General features: G+C 40.1%; 1 protein-coding gene and 1 long non-coding RNA gene across 4 annotated transcripts in view; one reads left to right on the top strand and one right to left on the bottom strand.

The window, feature by feature from the left end:
• Nucleotides 1-10,002: 10,002 nt before the first annotated feature.
• LOC144308693 (uncharacterized) lies at nt 10,003-12,124 on the bottom strand. Its single transcript, XR_013375057.1, has 2 exons — nt 11,803-12,124; nt 10,003-10,225 (listed from the first exon to the last, which is right to left on the bottom strand). It is a non-coding gene; the product is annotated as an uncharacterized LOC144308693 (long non-coding RNA).
• The window catches only part of VAMP7 (vesicle associated membrane protein 7), a 65,022-nt gene continuing 54,513 nt past the window's right edge, over nt 11,981-22,489 (top strand). Inside the window, exons 1-2 of one of the 3 annotated variants that reach the window (XM_077889553.1) lie at nt 12,102-12,231; nt 13,662-13,735. In XM_077889553.1, the coding sequence (XP_077745679.1) occupies nt 13,733-13,735 (3 nt within the window). In that variant the 5' untranslated portion in view covers nt 12,102-12,231; nt 13,662-13,732. Of the gene's footprint in view, nt 12,232-13,661; nt 13,736-22,489 lie in introns of all 3 variants that reach the window. The other 2 variants (XM_077889552.1, XM_077889555.1) reach the window with 2 other exon arrangements.

Here is a 22,489-nt window from a genome sequence, read left to right as displayed (position 1 = left end):
AGAGAGGCAGAGACACAGGCAGAGGGAGAAGCAGGCTCCATGCACCGGGAGCCTGATGTGGGATTCGATCCCAGGTCTCCAGGATCACGCCCTGGGCCAAAGGCAGGCGCCAAACCACTGCGCCACCCAGGGATCCCCTAACTAACGAAAATTTATTTTTTTTAAAATTTTTTTTTAACGAAAATTTAAATAAAATTCTGTTTGAAACAAAAAAGTTCTCATAACAAGAAAAATCTAACTATGTATGGTTATGGATGTCGACTTATTTCACAATATATGCAAATATCAAATCATTATGTTGTACACCTGAAACTAATATGTCTATTATATCTCCAACAAAAAGAAAAACAATACCATGCATATACATACCCAGAAAGTCCTCATAATCTAAGGACAACTAGTTCTTAAAATGATACCTGAAGAGAATCAACCTAAAAGGATAATAAAATTTCATCATAATTGGAAAAAAAAAAAACAAGGTTTGTTTAGGATTTCATCTATAAAAATAAAACCAAAAATTACAAAAATATGCTTGTTAATCTCATGTTTAAAAGATTTTAGGTTTTAATTGCAGTTGTGCACAAATTTTATAATGGACAAAGAATGAAATAATTGGGGGATTTGGGGCATTGCTCCAGTAGTATTACATGATATATGATATAGTATCCTTCACCACATTTTTTATTCTCCTAGAATAAAAAGGATCACTTTTGCTCCAACATTTGAACAATTCATCATTTCTTCTAAAGATCCCTCATCAGGGATCCCTGGGTGACGCAGCGGTTTAGCGCCTGCCTTTGGCCCGGGGCGTGATCCTGGAGACCCGGGATCGAATCCCACGTCGGGCTCCCAGTGCATGGAGCCTGCTTCTCACTCTGCCTGTGCCTCTGCGCGTCTCTCTCTCTCTCTCTGTGTGTGTGACTATATAAGTAAATAAAAATTAAAAAAAGATCCCTCATCAATTTGATATCAAAATCCTTTTTTTTTTTCAAAATCCTTACCACTTATCATCCATGTAGATTTTCTTCCCTTCATTTATTAAGTGATCTAATTCATGTAACAGTGGCTATGGCGCATTGAAGCAGTTATCCAACATCATTTTCACTTTTATGAAATCCTGTATCTTTTGCAAAATTTATAATTTTACCTTGCAATTAATTTGCAATTCTTGCATTTTTAGCATTCAATAGTCAACAAAGGACCAATGATGTGATGGATGGCATAGAGGCTATTGCTAAGCAGGGAGGGATTTTTGAGGAGAAATACTTTTATAAGTGAGCAATTTATTGGTGATCTTATCCATGGTATAATGAATTTTGCTTTCCTATACAACCTCATAAAATATAAGCACTCAGAAAAAGTGTAAAGTAATTCTATACATGTATACACATATATATAAAGTCTTGTGAGATACATATCCTAAATGGTAGGATTAAAGCTGATTTTTTATATTTTCCTTATTACCTACCTGCATTTTCTGATTTTTATATTACTGATCATGCATAAGATCATGTAGCTACAGATCATGTAGCTAAAAAACACTTCTATGACTTATCAAATGAAAGTAAGCTTTGAATAATGTTTGAAAACAATGAGGTTTATGGTCTCTGTCTACTCACAGATTTCATTTGCATTGTTTTTACAAACTGGCAACTGAAATTAGGCCTTGACAGCAGTATATCCTAGAGTTATTAATTCCAGAATTATGGGGTACCACTTGCAGACTTGAAACTACAGAAAGAAAGATTTAGGTTATATTCACTAAACAACATACTGACATTTTGTGTTGTTAACTCTGGTAGGCATTACTATAAATTGAAAAATCCGACCCTAGTTTAGGATTAAATCTGGTCCTAATTTGAGGTTGGGGGATTAAATAAATACTTTTTCATAGTCTTTTCCAGTATTTTCTAAGCTTATCAGACTCACCTGGATCCCTTGCTACAAATACAGATCCTCTTCTTCCATCCCTAAAAATGTGACTTCGTAGGAATTGATATTAACAGCTAATACCCTCAGGTGATTCTGATGTAGCCCTGTATTCCTGTTAAGGAATCAGTGTTTTAGCCCAATGATTCTAGGATGAAATCACCAAGCTCTAGGTGAATGGACATTTACATTCACTTCTTCATGATCCTGTAATGAAGAGTTTCTTAGAGTATGGCCTTCCTTGGGCAATACAAACGTGGTGCAATTTCTATTTGCATCAATTCCAACACCTGCCAACCAAGAGAAAGCAAAAGATAAGAGTGTTATTCCTCAGAATCAAGTATCAAATAGATTAGAATGCAACATTTGAAAGAGAAAAGCAATTGCTTAAAGCAAACTTTTTTATTTCAATACAGCAAAATCGTAAAAATGTCTCTTAAAGACCAGCGAATACAACCTCATGATTTTACAGATGAAAGTCACAAAGGTGAAGTCATATGAATTGTATTAAAACCAGAATTGCCACAAAATTCAGGACACAGTGACTACTACCCTTGCATATTTTGAATGAATCAATTATATAATTATTTGAATACCTTGAGAGCATTTCTAGTACTCAGCATATTTCTTGGCACATGATGCTTCAGTAAAAGTTTGATAAACTGAACGTTCTGTTTAATTTCAGGAGGTCAAAATAAAAGTCATGGTGATAACTTGTAAAAAAAAATTCCTAAATGTTGGCCTTTCTAATTAGGATAAAATTATATGAATAACTCTCTCATTATGTCTGACAACTGAATCATGTTACTTTAATGACTGAATAAAGGCTCCTTCTGTGTGATTTATTACATAAGCTACAATCTTTTTCTGTATTATGCTTCTGTCCTACTCATCTCTTAAGATGTGGTTTGATTGTGAAGTCAGCTTGGGCTTGGCCCCACAGGAAGCTGCATTGTATAAAGGCATATAGGGGACTCTGGAATCAAAATAGACATTGGATTTGAATTTCAGTTTTGCCATTAACCTTTAATAAAGTACCTAACCTCTGTAACCTAAGTTTTCTCATTATTTTTCACCATGTCCTTTTATATATCTACATAGGGAGACATCTATGAATTGTCTTTAAAATTCTAGTTGTTGCTGAGATTTCAAGAGGTAGACTTAAAAGTGATACTATCCAGAGCTATTGGAATAATAATGGAGAATCAAGTATACTTAAAAAAATACTGATGTAAGAAAGATTGCCTTATACTTAGTAGGAACTCAAAAAAATGCAGTCTCCAAGAGGGCAGGAACTGTGTTTTGTATATGATTGTATTAGTGTCTTGGATATAGCAAGAACTCAATAAATAATGTTCAACAAATAAAATGTTAATGTGTTTTCTTTCTTTCTTCTGCCTACTTTATCCATAAAATATCTTCCATATAAATTATTATTGTACCATGCCTATCTATATGTCTATTTTACACCTCTACCCAGATTGTTAACATATGGTTTTACCCTTGTTTGTAGTCCCCAGTTCATGGTCTTCAGCAGGATTCAATAAAGTCTTGCTAAACAGAAGCCATTAGCCTGTAGGTTGCTTTAATCGTCTTAAATTTCTATATGACTTACCCTTATAATTAGAAACTTAGTCTTATTAAAGCATTTCCATAGTTAAGAGTCTCTCATGATTCTCTAAACTCTAGGAAACAAACCGAGGGTTGCTGGAGGGGATGTGGGTGGGGGGACAGGGTAACTGGGTGATGAGCATTAAGGAGGGCACTTGAATGACCACTGGGTGTTCTACACAACTGATAAATTATTGAACATGACATCTGAAACTAATAATGTACTTTATGTTGGCTAATTGAATATTTTAAAAGTGAGGTTTTCCCTCACTTTTAGCATTTCCATCTCTCAACAAAGTTAACGGTCTGCATGGCTGTGTGAAAATGTACTAATCTTCAACACAGAGTTGAGAAACAGTGTTCCTGTGTGCCACAAGATGTGTGAATGGATTCTAGCCACTCTTTTACAGAGCTTCTAAAACACTGTGCGATTATTTTCCAGAGGTGAATAAGACGGACAAATTATATATAACATATTTAATATAGTATTTCTCTGTGTTACATATGTATTCATAACTCTCAAATACTCTAAACTATAACATGAAGACCATTATCATTACATATGAGCTATTTGAAGCTTTTGTTTTCATCCTTACAGGGAACTACCATAGGCACATATTTGAAAAAAAGTTGAAGGCTGTAGTGGGGAGGAAAAAAACCCTTAAGATATGCTGGGGAGAGCAAGGGTCCAGGGGACAGCCTCCTCTGGTTCTGGTCCCAGTTCTGTAGCGTCTAACTCTGGGGTGATTTTGAACAACCCCTTTGAACCTTATCGTATTAGACTATAGGGGTGGACTCCAGTGGTGGTTTCCCCATTATTTTTAACCCCAGTCTACTTTCTTCCAGAGAAGTGCTCCATGTGAATCCGGTGGGGAAGGAGATGAAACCCTGTCTGCTCTGTTTTTGAGGAGCAACAAAAGAGACGAAAGAAAACCAAAGCTACTTTGGGCTACTTGACTGTTACGTTCCCTTCCTGCTAGAAGGTCTCAGGTTCAGCCTGTTTCTTGGCACTTTCTCAAACCTGGTGTCAAGCATTACGTTCAGTATCTAAGGAGAGCCATCCTTGAATCCACTCTAGGCTGGAGGGAAGAGCGCTGCAGGCAGGGTGCTCTTCCTTGTCCTTCCAGGGCACCTTTTTTTTTTTTTCCAGTGCACCCTTTGGAGAGCAGCTGCTGCTAGCAGTGACACGACACCAGGCCTGCCCAGTCCATCTCCCAATCCTGTCCTGCGCCCTGCTTTAAGCTCCGTGGCCCTTGGGCATTTCTGCCTAGGTACCCAGGTGGTGTACTCCAAAAGATTTCACTCCTCACTACCATTTACTCACTGTCTTCCAACCATTTTGCTGTGAAATGGGTGCTTTCTGCTTCCTCCCCATCCCAGCATTGTCTTCCTAAATGTCCCCCTTTAGGCACTGAAGCCAAGAAGGCAGGAACAGAAATGGAGGAGGACTAGGGAAGCCAACAGGTTGTGTACCAACCCGGGGACTATTCAATTTAGGCAATCAACACTGACTGCCCACCCCTCCTTTTGTTCCCTCTTAAAGAGCTTCTGAAATTTATGCAAGAGGGGTAGACAGGAAGCCAAGACCTCCATAAGCAAACCTTGGCCCCAGTCAGTTTCCGTGCTGCTTGAAGCCTCCGTTTCCTTGTCTGGAAAATGAGGTTGACAATAATAATAATTAGTTCACAGCATTACTACAATGATTAAGTGCAGCAATTTATATTTACCATAGAATACTCTTTGGTACTGAGGAGTGTTGGCCCTTTTCCTTAATATGCATTCTTTCAACAAACTGTAATTGAAAACAAACTCTATGTCATCTTGAGGAGATACAATGGACAAAAGCAATGAAGTTCTTTCCTGTATGGAATTTATATTTTCTATCATTGAATAAAATTTAGTTGGGCAGAAAATAAACAAGTAAACATTGAAAAATTATTTTGAGCATATATTTTGTAAAGAAAACAAAACAGAAGAATGTTTAGTGATCAGTGGTCATGGACAGTCCATCTGAGGAGGGGCCATATAAGGTGGGACCTGAATTATAAGAAAGACATGTGCACCTGTTCCGCATTCAGTGCTGAGTAAACAGCTGATGCAAAAACTCAAAGGTGAGAACATACCTATCTGTTCCAAGGTGGAAATCATGCATCTGCAATATGATCATGCCTTGCAGATGTGTTTCTACTCCTGCACATGTCAGTATAATTTATATGGGCATCTTCATCATCACCAAGTAAGAGGAGGAAAATGGGGAAGATGTAGCTACATGTTCTGGATGTCCTCTCATTACAAAATGACGAAGGTCAATTTATGTGTGGAGAAACAATCCAGTCCCTTCCACCAATGAATAACTGGTTAAATGCTAAAGGCTTGAGGAATCAAAACATGAACAAGTGGGGATGAGCCAAGGTGGAAAAAACCAAATGCCAAGTTACAGGCCTCTTCTCTAGGGACACCAGGTTTGTGGTTTGTTGTTCCATTAGAATGTGGATTCTTTACATCATATTAGAAACAAGCCAAAAGATGTGACATACCTGGATTTTATGTTTAGAACTTTGAATTGGAAGTGCTCTTAATTTTCTATCATAATTTTAAAGGAGGAAAATTTCCAATCAGTGCTTCTTTTTCCTCCATTTCATCATTTTTATGCCATAAATCTAATCACTTGTTATTTGATAGCAGCATTATCTACTTCAAAGTCATTAGTATCCCGTATTTTTGACTTGGTTATTGATTCAAATAAGCCCTTCTTGTAATTTGATATCACCTTCGCTTTAGAAATCTAAAAACTTAAGAAAATGAGTTCTTGTTAGTGCTGCACTTACTTCCATGTTCTGTACCAAGCCTCAGGCCTGCCCTTGGTTTGATCCTTTTTAAATTATTTTTTTTTAATTTTTATTTATTTATGATAGTCACAGAGAGAGAGAGAGAGAGGCAGAGACACAGGCAGAGGGAGAAGCAGGCTCCATGCACCGGGAGCCTGATGTGGGATTCGATCCTGGGTCTCCAGGATCGCGCCCTGGGCCAAAGGCAGGCGCCAAACCGCTGCGCCACCCAGGGATCCCGGTTTGATCCTTTTTAGAATGATGTTCATGTTCTGTGAAGCATGCCTCTTCTGTTAGATACCATTTTGAGTTAGTCATGCTATTAAAGAGAAAATTCAGTGAATTTAATGGGGAATATTTCTCCAGAACTAGAATTTCATGTATAAAGGTCAAAAATGAAATGGTCACAGAATTTGGAATTTCCTTATGAATATCCGGTATGTTTCATGAAAAGTGGAAAAAAGACAAAAGTCAAACAGCTAAGGGATGTAAAATTGGTAACAGAATGAGGGGAGCAATATATGCCAATCTAGTAAATAAAATGCTTAAATAGATTTGCCAGACCAGGGCAGATATTTCTATATGTGGATACTCAGTGGTTTTCAGAAAAGGCTAATGAAATTGCTCTCCAGATGGGAGTTGATGTCAAGCCTTTATGGCTGGCAACAATGTTCCCAGCACTTTCATATCATGTCACTTCACTTAAAAAGTAAAGCATCTAAAGTTAACTGCTGAAGATTGTCTTGAAAATGGGAGGCCAAATCTGAGTAGATGCACTCATTGAGCACATCTAACAAACCTCTATAATCTGCAGCCAAACTAGGGGCACACTGTGACAGAAGAATGCTGTCCTGGAGAAAAATAAATATATAAAGAGAGATGGATCATCAGCTTTCCTTTGTTACAGTGCTGGGAAAAGCAAGAAATTAGATTCACTTATACGAAAATTTCAAAACTCCCTTTGTAAATGTGAATTTCCTGTGTGTATATAAAGTCAACAAAAATGCTCTGACATCTGGAAGGTTGTTTGGGAAATGGCTCTTGCAATTAGAGAGAAAAATGGCTTATTAGCATGTGAACATTCTATTACTGATAGCTGCACATGGATGCTGGAGGTTTAAATTAAAACTGGTCTATAAGGGTTTTTTTTTCCCCTGCTAGTACCATGGCTATGTGTAGCCATTAGGCTGAGAAATAATACATTATCAAGAGCTGTTGGCTGAAAGTGTTTGGTACATTATGAGAAGCGTTGTTCTAACTGCAGATGTAAATAAACGGTATGTTCTTGATGTCATGAGAAATTTCATCGCTGTGTGGGAAAGACACCTCAGAATTGCTTTGCCAAAGCTGGTGCTGGAACCACTGACAGCTCAAACAGAGCAGGATATGTGATGACTCTGACAGGAATGAGCTGAAAAGAAAAAATGAACTCTCCTTACTCAAAGGCCAATGATTTTGTAACATATTGATAATGTGTTAGCTCCCTCTGCTGATTGTAAATTTCAAAGAACAGGCACTCTTGAGATAGGTCTATTTTGAGCACAGAGCAAGAAGAAAATTTGCCTAAGACCAAATATCCAGGAGAAAAGAAGCATAAACAGCACTGGTGATCAGTGATAGAATGCAACAGTGTGCATGATTTTGATGCCAAAGCAACAGTCTCTGGATTTGTCTGCGAATCACAAAATAACACATCAGGATCCAATCCTGTTAAGTGGAATGTAAAACCAGGATCTCCCACATAGGACTAGACATCTGTGTAATATACGTATCTTATTTTAGCCCAACAGACATTTCTGGAGCATTTAGTACATGAGAGCTGGTTTGTAATCCAGACTCCATCGTTTTTTACCGTTGTAATCTTAGTTAAGACCAGAAGATTTCTCATGTATACAATTAGGAGACTGGATTAGGTTACCTAAACCATCAGTTCTATAATTCTAGGCTTTGTAGCTGCAGGAACTGAAATGGAAATTGAAACCTTTAGTCCATACACACAAACTATCTAAAATAATGGATTATAAAGAAGATATTCCATTCTTCAGTAACTTGATGAAATAGTAACAGATGATAAAGTAACTACAGAATTATAAAGTGACCTATTAAATGGTTCTATATGCACATTAGTATACACATCCAGAAACATTTTTCTTGCAAAGTACCCAGTGTATTTTTTAAAACTGTAGATATTAATTTATTACCAAGATAGACTATGTATTAGCATGCTAAAATAAAGCTAGATAATTTGTTAAAAACCCATACATCAGATCATATCCGTGCTGTGCTGGAACCTCTCTAATGAATCTTCATTACACTTAGGATAAAATCCAAATTCCTTCTTCTGGCTTCTACAGCCTTGCAAGATCCTCTCTGGCCCTAAGAAGATAAGACATAATAGAACTCCAAGCAGAGAGAGCTGGTGCAAAGATCACAAAATGGGAAGGAGCTCACAATACTTAGAGAAACCTGGTGTGATCCCTCTCCTACCACTCTTCTCTCCCTGTGACTACCTTACAATCACTCTGGCTTTATTTCTTCTGTTCTCTCTTATCTTCTTGTGGCCAACTCCTTCTTGACATTCAGGCTTCAATTTAAATGTTACCTCCCGAGAGAGACGTTCCCTGATTTCCCAATAGAAAGGCTTGTGCTAAAAAAAAAATTTGGAGCACAGACATATTACTTTGGGAGAGAACATGGAGTAAGAAGAGAGGCTTTGATAGAGCCCTAAAATCTCTAAATTGAGGGAACATTTAGAGTTCACAGAGCTCTTAACTCAGGACTGATTCCAAAATTCTTTCTAAGATACTATTCCTTCTCACAAAGAAGAGGTAATGAATAAAATAAATACTAATATGAATAGTAAACCCTTGCGGAAGGTGGATAAATCTGAAAAAAGAAACATATATTTTTATGTAAAATGAAGACATGATATTTGGGATAGGTATTGACTAATAAGTAAGATTTATACAGGAGAGGTAGCATGTGCAACGATGCAGAGACGTGAAAGAGCATGGTACTGAAGTGCGAGCTCCATATAGGCAAGGACAATGTCTGTCATGTTCACTCCAGGATGTATGATAGGCCAGGCTCATAGTAGGCACTTAATACATAATAGTGGAAGGGATGGATGGATGGACGGATGAGTGAATGCCACCATAGAGAAGCAGGCTTGAGCAGAGAGTGTGTCATTGAGAGAGGCAGAATATAAAGCAGGAGAGGTAGAGATAGGCCAGACTATGGAAGGCCATGGATTTTCTATTAAGATCTTAGACTTTATCCTCTATATAATGGGGAGCCAAGGAAGGGTTTAAGCAGGATTTCAAAGTGATCAGATTTTGTCTTAGAAAGAACAATCTCAAGTGACAAGAAGGGGTGGGTGGGGAGATGGTGAAGGAGATACTACAGGTACAGAGACATTATTCGTGATTTGTAGTGCCCTGATCATTTTAGTCATGATTCTCTTAATGTACTTCGAGTTGTCTGTAGCCCCCTCAGAGCCGATAACAATAACTAAGGTATGGTATGTCCTGCAGATACTGGATTAGAACCATGTGTATAGTGCCTCACGACCTTGTCATGCTTGGAGAAACAAAGAGGAATGGAGTAGAGGTAATTTGTACAAAGTATCTCACCATTTTTAAAAAGATTTCATTTATTCATGAGAGACACACACACAGAGAGAGGCAGAGACACAGCAGAGGGAGAAGCAGGCTCCCTGCGAGGATCCCGATGCAAGACTCCATCCCAGGGTCTCCAGGATCACGCCCTGAGCTGAAGGCCGATGCTCAACCAGTGAGCCATGCAGGCATCCATCTCAGCATTTCTTAATTTTCCTTTTCTTTCTCCCTGAATATAAACTAAATAAAAAAGTAAATGCTAGTTACCATTATGTAAGACCCAATGAAAGAGAGACAGTGACAAACACAATGCTTGTCTGATAAATTCTTAGCGTCCTCAAGTGCTTCCTCTCTGTCTGGCACTATTGTTCATTAATCATTGCAACAACCGTTGAAGACAGGTACTGTTATTATCCTCAATCTAAATATGAGAAAATAGAAGCTTGGCAAGTGACGTTTTTAGGAGATAGAGTTAATATGGCTTGCTGACGGTTTCAATGTGAACTCGGAGGGGGGAATCACTCAAAATGAGAGGCGACTTTTGGTGTTAGGAAGCGACTGCACGGTTGTGGTGTTCACTGAGCAGTGATTAGAGGAGGAGAAAGAACAGGCTACGGGAGAGGGGAGGGAAGAAATGTTTTAGGTCATCTGAAGGCTACATTAAGTTTTAAGTGCTTAGAAGGGGTGCCCAGCTGTCATTAGATGTTTCAGTCTGGGCTTCAGGAGTCTTTACTGGGCTTCCTGCACGTGGAACCCGCAGCATACAGATGACACCCAAATCAGTGGGAATGGTGACATCACCCAAGACACCTGTGAATAGCACCAAAGGGCATAGGGCAGAACAGTATGAATCATGAACATTTCAAAGGAAAATGAGGAGCTGCCATAGAAGCGGGAGGTGAACAGGAATGCGCGCCGGCCAGAGACGGAAGAAGAGAAGGTCCCATTAAGTGGATGTTTGCGTCCCCTCCCCCCAACTTAGACGGGGGAGTCCTGCTGCTCAATGTGAGTGTATTTGGAGGTGGTGCCTTTCCGAGGTAAGTAGGCCAGGAGGGTGGAGCCCTCCGGAGTGACACTGCTGCCCCGCCGAGAGCTGTGCAAGAGCTGAGGTCTCTCCATCCCGGGGAGATGCGGCCAGAAGGTAGCAGCCTGCAAGGGGGCCGGCGGGTTCCCGCTAGAACTCAGGCTCGCCGGCATTCCTGTCCGAAGCTTCCCAGCCTCCAGAACGGTGAGGAACTCATTTGTGTGGCTTAAGCCATCCAGTTTGTGGTATTTTGTTCCACGCTAAGAGGATTTAAAGAGGGCGGAAATAATCATGTGAAATCTTGCAGGTTTGAAGGACGGTCATTGTCGAGAAGTGTCAGTGTTTTAGCAACAGGATCGAGAATTCTGACTGGAAGAGAGAGGTGAGCAAAAGTCCACAGGTTCCGTCTGTGTGGTGACAGGTTCGAAGGCACGAAATGGAGCAAGGTGACTCCGGAATGCAGTGGGCGAGAGCAAGTCCGCCAACCTTTCAAAGCTAGTCGTCAGGAGCAAGTAAGCAGGGACCATTGGAGGAGTCACGGGACAGAAGGATTCAGCGGTGCAGCGAGGCTCGGAGTCGGGAGGGCAAAGGGAAGCAAAGCGGACGCGCGGGGGAGCTCAGATCCGAGGAGCGGAGGCGGCGGCGGAGGCGGAGGAGAGTTATTTCTATTACTGGCAACGAATGAATGGGAGGAAGGGTTGTCGGGGTCTTCAGGCGGTCAGGGAATTCCGTAGAGAAAGCAGAAGGTTCCTGGGACACCAGCTCTATTTTGTGAAATAACAGGAGACGTTACCTGCCAAGACCCAGCACGTAGGCAGCGGGGCAGGCTTCGCTCTTCATCTGTCCCCCCGAGTCGGTGCCGGTGCACTCTTCGCGGCCCTGCATCCTTCCCTTGGCGGCAGCAACCTCGCTTGACGTCGTTTAGCACGAGTTACTGACTCTGCGGAGGACCGGGCGCTACGCCAGTTGGAACTACCACTCCCAGAATGCAGTGCGGCCACTGGGAAGTGCCGGGGCTGGGAATGCAGCAGGCCCCGCCCCACGGCCCACTTCTATTGGAGGAGCGCTCACATTCCCAGGAGGCCGCGCGCGGGCGGGGCGCTTTACGCGGAAGCCGGTGGCGTCCGGTCCCAGCCTCCTCTGGTAGCGGGCAGTCGGCCGTCCGGCTGCGACTCGCGCCCCTCGTCTCTGAGCCCACGCGCTCTCAGGGGCCGCCGGCCAGGTAAACGGAACGGGGCGCGCTGGGCAGAAGGCGGGGAGACGACGCGGAGGGGGGCGGAGGTGTGGACGAGCCGGTGCGGGGTGGAGCGAGGAGGCAGTGCAAGGGTGACTTGGGCTTCTCTGGTGTCGACGGTTCGAATTGTCGGGCAGGTTCAGTTTTGATGAACTGCGTTTCCTGCCGCTGAAAAGGCCTCCAATGAAAGAGTGTCAGAATGCGTCACTTAAGTTGTTGTCACGGGTGGGGGAACGTTAACTTTCCCTCAGTTCGCGTTTTCCAACACCTTTCCTCAGCCTTTGAATCCTGAGATTCAATCTTGTGATCTAAGTCTTCTAAAAACTCGTCTCTACGCCCTTGTTTTCATGACGTCACTCCGCTTCCCTACTTCGGAGCTCCTTCGTGGGTTTGTACTCCTCCGCGTGCCCTTCTCACCGCCCATTGTTTCATTCCTCTTCTTCCTCACTTCGCATAGGGACTCCGTATCTCTACCCAGACCTGTTTCCGCAGCATCAGCTCTGTATGGTGCGGTTAAAATTGGCCAGCATTTAACAAGCTCTGACCATGTACTAGACTCTTTGATGAATTTTTTACATCTCCCTCCCATAACCCCCACAGATGACCAGTTGTCAGGTCCTTTTCTGTCTTATTCATTGCGCCCAACTCCCTGTACCTCCATTGTCCCACCCTTGATCCCAGAGACGTGTTTTCCCTTTAAATAGCTGTGGCTGAGAGCAGACTCACTCATATGTTTAATAGATATTTATTCAAAGGTTAATGTGTGCCAGACACTCTTCTGAGTTCAAGGGATACAGCTAGAAAGAAGATCTAGGAGATCATTACTCTGAGTAGCTTACGTGTTTGCGTATGTGTGGGCAAACAAGAATAATCCAGATGATGGGATGTGGTGGTGGTTAATGCAAAGTAGAACAGGTGGTTGACTTGACATAGGGTAGGCTCCTATCCTGAGAAAGTCCGAGCGCTTGGGTTGGGTCTCAGAACATGACCCTAAAAGAATATTTGTGACACCACCAAGAATACAACTCTGTAACCAGACTTCAGACTTTTCGTAGACATTTCTTTTCCTCTGCCATATTGATATTTTTTTCTTCATTCTTCTATCTTCAAGGTTATTACATCAGAATTGGTGGTTTATTTGTCGTTGGTTTATTTCCTCCTAAGACCCAGACAGAAGAGTTGGGGATTAGATTAGATGAAAGCAGCTCAACTGCTTTATTTTACTTAAGGAGATAGTTTAGTAATGAAAATATCCTTCTTACCAGGTCCTACAGAATGTGAAGTTATCTGTTATTTAAACCAAAACATGCTCATGATTCATTCATTTATTTAACAAATATTTGAGGGAAAATTGTATGCCAGGCACTGTGCTGGGTTCTGGAAAGATAGGATAAAATAGACTTTGATCTCTCTTCCAGAGACATGATTCTAACGGTATGCTGAGGAAATTCCTAGTACATAGCCTGACACCTGCATTTTTTCTTCACCCATGGTGAGATAACCACAGATGTTTAAAAAATCTGAATAATATTATACAGTTTTAGATTATTCACTGGTTACACTTTATTGCATTTATTTCTGTCTTTCCCATTGTACTATGGCTCTCTTGAGTATGGAGGTCCTTTCTTACTGGCCTTCATATCTCCCCTGTCTACCACATTGGCTGTCATATTGTAAACCCTCAAAACATATGTGTTGAACTGAAATAGAAAAATAATTTGATCCAATCCATTAATTATTTCATTTACACAAGGCCTTCTTTTTTTTTTTTTTTGAAAATTTATTCTTTTTTTTAAATTTTTTTTTTAATTTATTTATGATAGTCACAGAGAGAGAGAGAGAGGCAGAGACACAGGCAGAGGGAGAAGCAGGCTCCATGCACCGGGAGCCCGACGTGGGATTCGATCCCGGGTCTCCAGGATTGCGCCCTGGGCCAAAGGCAGGCGCCAAACCACTGCGCCACCCAGGGATCCCCAAGGCCTTCTTTATATAAGGTCATTCACCTTTAGAGAAGGTGACCTTCTCATTCACCGAATGTGGGGCTTTCCATCTCATCAGGCTACTTTGCCTTCCCTACTTGGTTGTCACTTCTGTGCCTTCTCTTGTTCCATAGCTCTCCCATAAAATGTGTTCCCATCTCTTTCCTGAGCACTTTCCATGCCCCTTTCCTATTTAATTTAATGGGCCAATTTAACAGTATAAGACTGTAAACAATCTAATTTCCATGTGTATTTCCTATGAAACATTCTGCTAATGAGCTGTTACAAGCATTAACATGATACATTCCTTTGCAATAATATAAATAATGATACGGAATGCATTCATTTGAATTTTGCATTCACTATTATACCATGTGCTACATGAGAAGTCCATTTTTCCACCTTTTTTTTGTTTGAACAGTTGCACGATCTGTGTTCATACAGCACATTATAGTATCATTTGGTTTCCACTTGGTACAGTCAGAACTTCAAGTATTATTTTTTCCTTAGCCTGAGATAATTGTTACTTTCTTTTTTTTTTTTAATTGTTACTTTCTCACTATGTCATTTTCAGAATGTCAAGTCTTAATTCTTCAAATAAAAGGTTTTTATTATGCAGATATCTTTCGATTGTAAATTGTTATGGCGAAAGATAAATTTTGTATTTTTATATTAATAATAATCGCATGCAGGGAGCCTGACGTGAGACTCGATCCCGGGTCTTCAGGATCACGCCCTGGGCTGAAGGCGACCCTAAACCTCTGAGCCACCCAGGCTTCCCAGCACTGTCATCTTAGAGAATTTCTTGGCTCTTAGGTCTTCATGATGCAAATTGCAGCATGGGATTGTGTGCTATCACTCATTTATAAGATACATGTGTAGATCCAGGATATTTACATACATTTTTTAATGTTATTAAAATAAAAATACAGAATTCAAAAAAAAAAAAAGAGTCCTCAACACAGAGACTCGAATGTGAGAAAAACTGACTTGGCCTTTTTCTTTACTCAGTTCCCTAAAACCATCTCACTGTCTACTTAAAGATGCCTCCACTGAAGAGTAGTGTTTGCATTGTTGCTGTGCTATTTTATTTGCAGTTTTTTTTTAATTTTTTTATTATGATGTATTTTTTTTCTAGTGAGGGACATGGGGATTGGGGAGGAATTTTTTAAAAGATTTTTTAAATTTATTTGAGACAGAGAGAATGTGGTGGGGGTGGGGTGAGGAAAGGCAGAGGGAGAGTTTTAAACAGACTCTGCACTGAGCTTAGAACCCGACACGGGGCTCGATCTCAAGACCGGAGTCGAAACCAAGTTGGACACTTAAGCAACTGTGCCATAGGTGCTCTGAGCAATTTGTTCTTTGATTTTAATACAGGCAATCCATTACTTACAAATGGGCATACTTTAAACATTCCTTTTTAAGATTTTTTTGAGGGAACGCCTGGGTGGCTCAGTGGTTGAGCATCTGCCTTCAGTTCAGGGTGTGATCCCTGGGTCCGGGGATCGAGTCCCACATTGTCTCCATCTGCCTATGTCTCTGCCTCTCTCTTTGTGTCTCATAAATAAATAATATAGGAAAAAAAGATATTTTTGTAAGTTGATGCCTTTTTCTTTATAATAATGCTATTCAGGCATTTCAGTTATTATGCCAGTTGGTAACATCTTAACCTTTCATGGACTTAAAGACCTTCACCACAATTTAATAATTTCTCTGTAAAAAAAATACATCTAGAATTCTCAGTTGGATTCCCCTGTAGCATATCTTTTTTCCTTTGGAATCCCAGCAACGGGAATAAAAATGTCCTTTTCTTGGAATCTTCTAGGCAAGATTCTAACTCCAAACTCTTGGAGGTTGCCCTTCGACCCATCCCTTTAAGGACAGGCCTTTAATGAGAGTAAAAAAAGAGATGGAATAAAGGTTTTGGAGAGAAGAGGGAGTCAAGTTGGCATGATGTGAATATAGAGAGAGGGAAGAGTAAGAATGCTTTGGGAGGAACAATGAATTTGTAAGATGTTTTATGCCCTCAAAAAAGATATTTTGGGGATCCCTGGGTGGCGCAGCGGTTTGGCGCCTGCCTTTGGCCCAGGGCGCGATCCTGGAGACCCGGGATCGAATCCCACGTCGGGCTCCCTGCATGGAGCCTGCTTCTCCCTCTGCCTATGTCTCTGCCTCTCTCTCTCTCTGTGTGACTGTCATGAATAAATAAATAAAATCTTTAAAAAAAAAAAAAAAGATATTTTGAATCTTGACCACTGCTACCTGTGAATGTGACTTTATCTGGAAATAAGGGTCTTTGCAGGTGTAATTAAGATGGAAGTTAAAATGAGGTCATAGTGGAGTAGGTGACCTAATAAGAGAAAAGACCTAGAGCCTCCAATGTGAAGACATGGACACATATGAAGAATGCCATATGACAAGGGCGGCACAGTTTGAAGTGATGGCAGCTGAAAGTCAAGGAATGCTAGGGATTTCCAGCAGACTACCAGAAGCTAGGAAGAGATAAGAAAGGATTGTCCCCTACAGACTTCCGAGGGAGCCTGGCCCTGGCAACACCTTGATTTCAGGCTTTTAGCCTCCAGAAGTAGGAGACAACAAATTTCTGTTGTTCTAAGCCTTTGTGGTTTTTGGTACTGTGTCAAGGCAGCTACCGGAAACTCATACAGGATTCTTAGCAGGAAGGAAGTAGAACTGGGATAACGGCTCTGGGACCAAGCAAGGAACGAATAAGAGAACAGGGAGGAACAGTGTTGAGACAGGGTTTCCCTTTATATTTCATTATTGGTTTTTTATTTCCTTCTGTTTTCTCTCTGGCTTATCTTTTCCATTCTTTTTTTCTTGAATATTATATTTATACAGCACTTTATAACTTGTTAGACATTCACAAAGTACTAGTAATTAGCAGTGCTGGGTTTTCTCTATTTTTTTAAATTATATATTTTTAAAATTTTATTTATTCATGAGAGACACAGAGAGAGAGAGAGAGGCAAAGACACAGGCAGAGGGAGAAGCAGGTGAAGCAGGCTCCATGCAGGGAGCCAAACGCAGTACTCGATCCTGGGTCTCCAGAGGCAAAGACACAGGCAGAGGGAGAAGCAGGCGAAGCAGGCTCCGTGCAGGGAGCCAAACGCAGGACTCGATCCTGGGTCTCCAGGATCAGGCCCTGGGCCGAAGGCGGCGCTAAACCGCTGAGCCACCCGGGCTCCCGTGTTTTCTCACTTTATATATATATATATATATATATATATATATATATATATATATATATATATTTTTTTTTTTTAAATTGGAGTTCAATTTGCCAACATATAGCATAACACCCAGTGCTCATCCCATCAAGTGCCCCCCTCAGTGCCTGTCACCCAGTCACCACCACCCCCTGCCCACCTCCCCTTCCACCACCCCTAGTTCGTTTCCCAGAGTTAGGAGTCTCTCCTGTTCTGTCTCCCTCTCTGATATTTCCCACTCATTTTTTCTCCTTTCCCCTCTATTCCCTTTCACGATTTTTTATATTCCCCAAATGAATGAGACCATATAATGTTTGTTCTTCCCCGATTGACTTACTTCACTCAGCATAATACCCTCTAGTTCCATCCACGTTGAAGCAAATGGTGGGTATCTGTCGTTTCTAATGGCTGAGGAATATTCCATTGTATACATAAACCACATCTTCTTTATCCATTTATCTTTCAATGAACACTGAGGCTCCTTCCACAGTTTGGCTATTGTGGACATTGCTGCTATAAACATCGGGGTGCAGGTGTCCTGGCGTTGTATGCATCTGTATCTTTGGGGTAAATCCCCAGCAGTGCAATTGCTGGGTCGTAGGGCAGATCTATTTTTAACTCTTTGAGGAACCTCCACGCAGTTTTCCAGAGTGTTTTCTCACTTTAAATGCAATATTCTTTCACAGTTGTTTCTATTATCCCAATACTCATTAAGACATTACAGATTTAGGTGATGGGGATTAAGGAGTGTACTTGTGGTGAACACTGGGTGTTGTATACATGTGTTGAGTCACTACAGTATACACCTGAAACTAATCTTACACTGTTAACTGAAATTGAAATAAAAACTTAAAAAGACATTACAGAATCTATTGCAAGAGAGTTACAATGAGGGGATCCCTGGGTGGCTCAGCGGTTTGGCGCCTGCCTTTGGCCCAGGGTGCGATCCTGGAGTCCCAGGATCCAGCTCCGCGTCGGGCTCCTGGTGTGGAGCCTGCTTCTCCCTCCTTCTGCGTCTCTGCCTCTCTCTCTCTATATATATATATATCATGAATAAATAAATAAATAAATCTTTAAAGAAAAGAGAGTTACAATGAGGGCAGATGACATTTGGTGATAGGTGATGTTTTTCACAGTCTAGAAGAGAGTAAGAAATTCCTATTATCAATATCTGAGAAGAAAGTAAACTATGTACCTGATATTTAACAGAGATTTTTTAATTGGGGACTGATTTTATTGAACAAAATACTACTTCCCTGTAACTTATATCCATTGTTCCTAATTATATTCTTTTTTTATTTATTTTTTATTTTATTTTTCCTAATTATATTTCTAATAATGCACTCCCTGTTCTCAGTGACTGTACTTCATGTAAACTTTAAGGCTGCTGTCACGCTCCCTCCACGTCTTCTATTTTTAATGTTAAATATTTCTAGTTTCTCTAGCCATTCTTCAAGGGATAGAATGTCCAGGTCTCTTACCCATAATGTCACCCTTCCATCCAGTCTTGAAATACTATACCTGGAGTTGAACTCCGTATTCCACATGTGTTCTAACCAGCACAGAGTATAATGGTAATAGTACTTAAAAAGATCAAGACACCCTGTTTCTTAATGTAATTTAAGATTATGTAAGCATTTTAAGCAATTACCTGATGTCAGTTCTTAATGAGCGTATGGTCCACTAAGACACTAGATATTTATTTTTTTTGTATTGTTGCCAACTTCAGTTTTCTTCTTGAAGCTACTAAGGGACTAAAGCTGCTACTTTTTCATCTGTCTCAGGGACAATATGATTTCTTATCTCTGTTCTCTTTGTATTACTGTTTCGCTTTGCTGCATATCCCTTTGACTAGCCAGTGACTCCCTTCTTTTTTTAAAAATATTTTATTTATTCATGAGAGACCAGAGAGAGAGAGAGAGAGAGAGAGAGAGGCAGAGACACAGGCAGAGAAGTAGGCTCCATGCAGGGAGCCTGACGTGGGACTCAGTCCTGGGTCTCCTGGATCACACCCTGGGCTGAAGGCAGGCACTAAACCGCTGAGCCACCCAGGCTGCCCTGGATTATGATTTTAAGAAATGGCACAGTACTTGGAGTGTGTTATAGGGTCAATTGAGGCTTTTAGGATCAAGGGATATAATGAATGAGAAAGTGATTTGGAAATTGTAACTTGCTGCATACGTATAAAGAGAAATCCAGAAAAATGACACAACCTGGGGAACACCCTCATTTAGAGAATGAAGAAGAGACCCTGAGAGGTGTTCAGCTCAAGAGATAGATGAACGCTTCTTCTCTATGTGCTGTCTTTCAGTGCTGGGATTCCAAGAAGGAATCTGGATTCCCTGACTTTAAGCACTTTATGGTCTTGCTGTGTTTCATAAAATATGGTTGTGTGAATCACCTGCATCTAGATAGGCTTACCTTAAATATGTATTCCAGAGTCTTACTTCAAAACTACTGAGTCGGAATTTTAGGTGATGGTGCCAAGAATTTGAATTTTTAACAGTGACTATTGCTCTTCCACCCAAGATAACTTGTTGACCTACAGTTTAAGAACCACTGGTCTAGGGCAGCCTGGTGGCTCAGTGGTTTACCGCCACCTTCAGCCCAGGGCCTGATCCTGGAGACCCAGGATGGAGTCCCACATCGGGCTCCCTGCATGGAGCCTGCTTCTCTCTCTGCCTGTGTCTCTGCCTCTCTCTCTCTCTCTCTGGGTCTCTCATGAATAAATAAATTTAAAAAGAAGAACCACTTGTCTATTGGATGAAACTGAACATGTTAACAAATAACATTAAGCTGAAGATTTAGTAGAAGAATAGGAAGGTACTTGGTCATCTCTTTGTATAAATTTATTCTCTAGATAAAAGAAATAGGACTGTTATGTAGAGAAATAGTACAATTCATTAAAGTGAGAAAAATAGACTTAACTCATGCTGTATTGTTTTAGAAATATTATGTTTACAAAGAATCTTGCCATAATTTAGAGAACCATTCCTCTTGTGGAAGGTTTGGGTTCTTTTCAGTTTGTTTCTATTATGGATAATGCCTTGATGGTAGAGGCAGTATATTCTAGAGGGATAAGATTGTGGGTATAGAACCATACTGACTCAGTTTGAATCTCAACTCTTATCCCTTACTAGCTTTTTAATTTTGGGCAATCTAGGTCATCTTTATTGCAGTTTGCTCGTTTTAGTATAAGTATCATAATAATGTATAATTTAATTGATGTAAGTATTGAGTGGGTTAATATAAAGTGCTTAAAATGGTGCCTGGCACACAGTAAGCACTTAATAAATATGGGCTATTAATATTGTTAATATATATCTTTCTGAATCTAGAGTCAAACTTTTGTTGAACTGTTTCCTTAAGATAAATTTTCAGAGTGGGATTACTGCATATGTAGAATTAAGAAACAAAACAAAGAAAAAGAGACAAACAAAAAACAGACTCTTAAATACAGAGAACTACCTGGTAATTGCCAGAGGGGAGGTTGGAGGAATGGGTGAAATAGATGAAGGGTATTAAGATACACTTATGGTGATGAGCATGAGCACTGAGTAATGCATAGAATTGTTGGATTGTTATATTGTACACCTGAAACTAATATAACACTGTATGTTAATTATGCTTCAATAAAAAAAGGATGAACCATCTCTTTATGCCCCTTTACTATTTATGGTAATTAATTGCTTTTCAGATGGTGATATCTGATCATGCTGTATAATTTATAAATGCAAAATGTATATTATCAATGTGTGTTATATATATATATTACATTGTATGCACACATATGCACATATTTGGTGTGGCTCTATATATGTATGCATATCGACATGGTTTAGGGTTGTAAGCTTGTATGAGACTGTGACCTTTTTGTTAAGCCTGTTATTGTCTTACATTAATGTTATAGCACCTTGATCAATATTGTCTCTAAGTACACAAACAAATGGAAAGATCTTCTGTGCTCGTAGATTAGAAGAATCAGTATTTTTGAAATGTCCATTTCAATTTTTCAGATTCACTGCATTACCTATCAAAATACTAATAGCATTTTTCACAAAACTAGAGCAAATAATCCTAAAATTTATATGGAACCACAAAAGACTCAGAATAGCTAAAGCAGTCCTGAGAAATAAGAACACAGCTGGAGATATCACAATCCCAGATTTCAAGATACATTACGAAGTTATAGTGATCAAAACAACATGGTCCTGGCACAAAAACAGACACATAGATCAATGGAACAGATTAGAGAGCCCAGAAATAAACCCACAATTATATGATCCACTACTAGTCAACAAATGAGGCAAGAATATACAATAGGGAATAGATGACGGTCTCTTCAACAAATGATGGTGGGAAAACTGGACCACCATCTTACACTATACACAAACTCAAAATGGATTAAATATCTAAATGTGAAATGTGAAACCATAAAACTCCTAGAAGAAAAGTAGGGAGTAATTTCCTTGACATCAGCCTTAGCAACATTTTTCTAGATATGTCTCCTGAGGCAAGGGAAACAAGCAAAAATAAACTATTGGTACTACATCAAAAATAAAGACTTTTGCACAGTGTAGGAAAACCACCAACAAAGCTATAAGGCAACCTACTGAATGGGAAAAGATATTTACAAACAGTATGTTCATAAGTGGTTAGTATCTAAAATATATAAAGAACTTAACAGCAATATCCCCTAGATAAAAATCCAATTGAAAAGTGGGCACAGGACCCAAGTAGACATTTTTCCAAAAATGACGTACTGATGACCAACAAACACATGAAAAAAGAGGCTCATCGTCACTAACCATCAGGAAAATGCAAATCAAAACCACAATGAGGAATCTCACACTTGCCAGAATGGCTAGTATCAAGAAGACAAATAAGTATTGGTGAGGGTGTGGAAAAAAAGAGATCCTTGTGCACTGGTGATGGGAATGTAAATTGGTGCAACGACTGTGGAAAACAGTATGGAGCTTCCTCAAAAAATTAAAGGTATAAATGCCATATGACTCAGTCATTCCACCTGAGTATTTACCC

The sequence above is a fragment of the Canis aureus genome, chromosome X, assembly GCF_053574225.1.
Source record: "Canis aureus isolate CA01 chromosome X, VMU_Caureus_v.1.0, whole genome shotgun sequence".
Lineage (NCBI taxonomy): Eukaryota > Metazoa > Chordata > Mammalia > Carnivora > Canidae > Canis > Canis aureus.
The sequence above is the reverse complement of the archived record's forward strand: the minus strand, read 5'-3'. Positions and strand labels throughout refer to the sequence as shown.